Below are 6,000 nucleotides of genomic sequence, written 5' to 3'. Positions count from 1 at the left end.
AGAGGAAATTGAAATGAGTTGCTTTAGCTTATGGAACAAAAATGTCCAATTGATCATTTTAAAGAAACCCAAAAAGTGATAACTATAAGCCTACTAACAAATATACGTGTACCAATAGCTACCTTCTTGCAACTCAAGTAATGGATATATAACTACTAGGACATTTATGCATAAGTATTGACAAATTTCGAGGTGGTTACAGTGCATGATTATTGAGACATCTTTAAGTAGGCATTAGGTGACACTTTGAAATGACCATTTTTTGATCCTTACACAAATAATAGATTCGACAATATGCGTAGTTACTAACATTTGTCTCGATATGAACCCGAGTATACATCTTCTAGAAGTAGTCAAGTTATGTATGAAAACAACTAAAAACATTGTTGAAATCTAATCAATCATTTAAGATACGTAAGTATGTGAAATTAGTTATAATTGTTAGTGCTACACTTCACTCAATCATAATAGGAGAAAAAACCTAGTTACTAATATGGGGTTTGATAACTATTATGGTTTTTCTCATAAATACCCCAAGTTAATACTTTTAAAAGAGCCCAAAAAATGAAAACACATGTACTGTTAGCTGATCACACATGTACTAATAAGCGATCACTTTTTTAACTTTTTTGGTTGGTGCTTGGCCAATTTGTGCACCACTATTGGGACATTTCATAAAGACTACTAAGACATTTAGCCACAAGTAATGATATTTTTGATTGAGTGACTATTCGTCCATGGACATAGTAGGTATTAGGTGAATGTTTTGAAATGACACTTTTGGACCACTTTAAGCTTCATGATCCCTACAAAGAGATCAACGAATACCCAAAGACTAAAGCCCTAACTTTAAGCACTTCACTTAGCTATGAAGGTCAACCAAAAAACAACAACAAAATCCGACTTACTTTTTAAGAGTTCTAGGTATATGAAGTTAGCTGGAATGACTAGAGGAAACGACCCAGTAGCCACTTAAGCTAACTTCACACACCTACAGTTCCTAATCCATATGACAAAATTTGACATTTTTTTCGGTGAACCTTCGTACATGAGTAAAGAGCTTAAAGCTAATCTTTCAGCTTTCCCACATTTATAGAGCTCTCTATAGAACTTGTAGAGTGCAAGGTGGTCTAAAAGTGCTATTTTAAAACATTCACCCAGAACCTGTTATATTCACCCCCCAATAGTCGCTGACTAAATAACTAGTACTTTTTGTACAAATGAACCAATTAGAAACCAAGAAAGCAAAAAAATGATCAATTATTAGGGTCGTTTTGGTTGTTGGAATACTTAGGAATAAGAATTGAAAACTAGAATTTGTTTTGTATTCCCTGTTCGGTATGCCAAATAAAAAATGGGAATAGGAACACATATTCTCATTTTGCCTCCAAAATGAGCATATGTCCATTCCTCAAAAAAACCTGTTATTGGAATAACTATTCCTATTCTCATTTTGTTTTTGACTATTTAATCAAAATTCAAGTTCACTTAAGACCGCGAAACGTAATAGGAAGACAATTCAAACATATTTTCTTCTCTTCTGGTCGTTTACTGTGTGTGTCTTTGTTGAATCTTGGGTGGAAGTGTTGATTCCTTCCCACTTTCTTTTTCCAACAATACATCCCCAACATTTAATCCACTTACAATTTCGAACACAACTACTCCAAAGTTGTTTCAGTGCATCGTATTGGAATTTCAGATCTTGTAGGTTTTGCTCGGATGAAATGCTTATGCTAGTCTCCCTTTCATCCACGTTGGATCTTGCTAATCTGAATCCACTAATTCAGGGCTCATAACTTTCACCCACATAAATAACTTAAGTTGCAATGGATGATACAAGGAATGCATTTATGATGAAGTCATGACAACCCTCATGAATTTTCTATACAAATCCTAATTTTAGTGGGCCATCCAACTCATTATAGTCTCTTTGGAGTCAGTGGAAGCAACTGAGCAGAGTCCCTCCAACCATGTATTTGTAGACGAGCAACCTCTCTTGGTTGTTGGCAATGTAGTAATCGAAAAGCGAGACTAGATTGCGATGCCTAAGATGGCCCAACGTCTGCATCTCCCATTTGAACTCCTTTCCACTTTGCTCGCATGTCCTCAATCTCGTTACTGCCAATTTTAATTCCAATTTCAATTTGGTGTACCAAATAGATAGAGAATAACAAATTACAATTCTCATTCTCATTCCCATTTCCATTTTCAATTCTAAATTTCCAATTCCTATACTACAGCCAGCGCGAGGCTTTTCATGAGTAGCAATTGGAAGTATAGGTAACATAGTTCATAGCGGTAATACAAACACTCGTTACCCCTACTTGATGTTTTCCCTAGCGAATTTAAATCTCTTCAATTTAATAAGAAATATATCCCCTCCCTTGACTTGGGTGTAAAATTATATATGAGTTCTTTTGTAAATCAAAGATACTTGGTAGGACAACCTGTTCCCTTTCTCCGTACTAAGATTTGTCTACTTGTAAGAGTATAAATTTCCCATCAAAGTTTTATATGTATCCGTTAGCGCTTAAAATCATCACTCGATTTAAATTAAAAATAAATATAATCCAAAAGAAAGCATCAAATGTAACTGGATAGAAAGGAGTATTCTTAGGAATATATAATTCCGAAGAGGAAACTGATGTGACTTTTTGAGCGAGTGGAATCAAAAAACAAATAATAATAATAATAAAAAAGTAATAATGAATAAAACTCAGACAGGAGTTACTGTCAAACACAATACCCCACACGCCTTTAATTCTCAAAATATCAGGTTTCTGACCTGGTTTACTCTTAACAGAGCTCCGTTAGACGAAGTCTGGTCTACTGTCTATATTGGCGCTCTGACAACGCTGACAATAATAGAAGAAATTCCCGTTCTTTCGTTTTGAATTGAAAGTGTTTTACGCAGTGAAACCCCAGCGAGATCACATAGGATTTGCAAATAATGAAGAATCTGTACGTGGATGCAGTGCTGCCGGTGGATTTGAATAAGAATACATCGTGGTTTCAGTACCCCGGGGTGTGGACGACTTATATTCTCATCCTCTTCTTCTCATGGCTTATCGTTCTCTCGTTCTTCTCCTGCACCGCCGGAATGGCCTGGACATTCGTGCACCTCGCTCATTCTGCGGTAACCCGGATCAATTCTTTATATTTCTTTGCTTTGAGCAAAACCGCTCTTATAATTTAACCCTGAACTGGAAATTCACATCTATTAATGGGTTTGGACTTTTAGGCGGACCTTAGTTGCACGGAAATTGTTTTGTTTTCAATTTAGGTATTTATAAATTTTGGTTCACTGTTTTGAATACCCTGAGTTTTTCCTCTGTCTGTTTTTAATATAAAATTCTAGTATGTTCTTCGTGCTGGGAATCCTTTGGCTTCGCCGAGGATGTTTTCCACGATATTCATTCAGGCTTTGACCGGCGGGATATGTAGGATTCATAATTGGACATTGTAGGTAATGAAGTAGGCATCTAGCATGTCTTGGTCGTGGTATTTTATCCATGAAACATTTCATATTTGTTTAACTTGGAAAGACCTGATGAATTACCACTTGAGCTCATTCTATTTGACAAATAGGCCTAGTTAGTATCAGGGTTAAGTTTTTGTTTCTATCATGTTCAGTCTATACTGTACTGCAATGTTATTAGGTTTTATTTATTTATTTTAATGGAGGATTTTATACCATCTACAAGATCATTGTAGCTATAAGTTCATTTTAGCTATCTGATACGGGATCAGTAACCTTAGGCTGAAATGAATTTGGGTGAAAGCCAAGGACGAAGTGATAGGTCTTGCACTCAAGAAGACTTGATTCCTGATTGGCTGATTTGTAATCATTCAACTTCACCAGCATGGTCAGCTAAACTTCTGTAAAAGAGACCACTATCTGCATGCCTGTCAATCGATCTAAATTTCTGAAGAAGGGTTTTGAAGTTAAACCAAAATATTGGATGTTAAGGAGGATAATCTATCAGTTAGACCAAAACATTGGACCTTAAGAACAATAACCTATCAGTAGATCAGAACTCCCGAAGAGGGATCTAGAGGTTAGACCCTAGATTTTGGCAATTAAAGATTATAATAACAAAACACAGTTGGCTCATATTACAAAACTTGAAAATCACATAAGATAAATGGAAAGAATGTCAAGAAGGGGTCTGCTAGGTTAAATTGGTTATTGACTAGGTCACGATCCTATTCCAAGACATTTTTCTTCTAGCTTTGAGATTATAAGTTTGAGTTTGTATAGTAGTTGAGTCCTTATTGGCGTCTGCTTTGGCTATGACCTGAAAATAAAGTGTTTCCCCTACCTTTATAATTTCAAGTTTGATTGGTGGCCCAGACTTAGGGCGGCTAGATAATGTACCTAGAACAGTTTGAGTTATAGAATATTTAATAACATACATTTTTTTTTCATTAGAGTAAATGACCACTCATGGAGTTCTCGTGACAAATAATATTTAAAAAAATACATGGGTAAAATGCACAATCATTTTTTCAGAAAGAATCTCTAGCACTTAAGCACAAACTAGTGTAGAAAATAGATGCATAGAAGCAGCTGTCTTTCCTAATACTAGATTTGAGCTGAGGGACAGAGTCAGATTCTTTAATTACGATAAGACCCAAACTGAGTTTGCACAGAATCTTTTTGGGGTTTCTTGCATAATGAACACTTATAATGAAATGAACTGATAGTTTTTGTTGACGTCCATGTGAGATCCTTTAGGATCAATTGGATCATAAGATTGAAACTTTCATAAGAAGGTACAGATAATTTTTTGGATAGAAAAAACCATTATATACATTAATATATACAATTTTTTTCTTGAATTGACAAGCACTATTTTGATCTTAAGATAGTGAAACTGTTGCTTAATGCCTACCAAGGGAATGATTCTTGGATCATTCTTAAGAGAGAAAACCCTTTTTACTATTATACCACGTGAACATACTTAAGTGATATGTGTGGTTGATCCATAATGTGTGCAGGTTGACTACTTTTAACTTCAGTTTACATAATGAAAGAGTGGAAAAAATCATGTATCTTATAGGCCTATCTGATGTGTCGTAATTCAGCTTAGCAATTCAGAATCCAGATAACATTCATTGACAAAGGAAAGGATAAACAATTATGCTGAAAATAGTCTCATTACTTAAGTTTTGCTTTACTGCAAAGACACTGTTTTGGAATAAATTCGGTTTGGAAAGGAAAATGCTTAGAAGGCAAGAGAAGGTAAAGAGAATGTCCTTGATTTGAAGTTTGATAAATTTGAAGCTGAAGAAGAAGCTGTCCAGACTTGGCACCTAGAAATTAGAGTCTTACAGAGTTCAGGAGGCGAGGATGCGTCTGTGTTTGTTGTAGAGACTGAACATTTGAGGTCATATCCTTGTAAATGTCCCTAAAATTTCTTCAGAGAAGATACGCCTCAGCTTTCTGAAATCAACAGTAGATGTAGAACAGAAATCTGTGGTGCACGCAGAGCAGGAATCCAAACAGAGTAGAAAGAGGAACTGCAACTTGGACATGTTGCTGGACAAGAGAAAGGTTGGATCTGCTTGGGAGTCTGCTTCTCTCAGACTCCCATGTAACCCTATGTGTAGCTAGAGAGAAGAAAATAATGTGTGATAGTAACCTAATGTATTCTGTGCTAGGAATAATAATGCTAGGAATAATAAATCTATATTTGTAGAAAACAATGAAAATCTTGGAAGATATCTATTGTGTGCAGAGATATGTGTTTGGATTGGAAAAAGGGTATCAGAGGCAGCATAAAATTGAAATGCCAAGGCTACAAGTAAAGTTGCTGTATTAAATGTAAGGAGAAGCTATCATTTTGGCACCAATAGAAGAAGCTTCAAAAACATATAAAGAAGCTGAAGAGAATAAGAAATTATGTGGGGAGATTATAGAACATAAATAGGAAAGAAGGACTCTACAATAATTATGGTGAAGAAATATCCAATACTCAGAAGTCTAGGATGCTGTTT

General features: G+C 35.4%; 1 protein-coding gene across 1 annotated transcript in view; it reads left to right on the top strand.

The window, feature by feature from the left end:
• Positions 1 to 2,787: 2,787 nt before the first annotated feature.
• The window catches only part of LOC149543676 (uncharacterized), a 100,450-nt gene continuing 97,237 nt past the window's right edge, over positions 2,788 to 6,000 (top strand). The window contains exon 1 of the mRNA XM_089798431.1: positions 2,788 to 3,136. Within this exon, the coding sequence (XP_089654557.1) occupies positions 2,951 to 3,136 (186 nt within the window). The 5' untranslated portion in view covers positions 2,788 to 2,950. The remainder of the gene's footprint in view (positions 3,137 to 6,000) is intronic.

The sequence above is a fragment of the Cupressus sempervirens genome, chromosome 8 (genome assembly GCF_028749045.1).
Source record: "Cupressus sempervirens isolate cs-2001-9-10 chromosome 8, ASM2874904v1, whole genome shotgun sequence".
Lineage (NCBI taxonomy): Eukaryota > Viridiplantae > Streptophyta > Pinopsida > Cupressales > Cupressaceae > Cupressus > Cupressus sempervirens.
The sequence above is the reverse complement of the archived record's forward strand: the minus strand, read 5'-3'. Positions and strand labels throughout refer to the sequence as shown.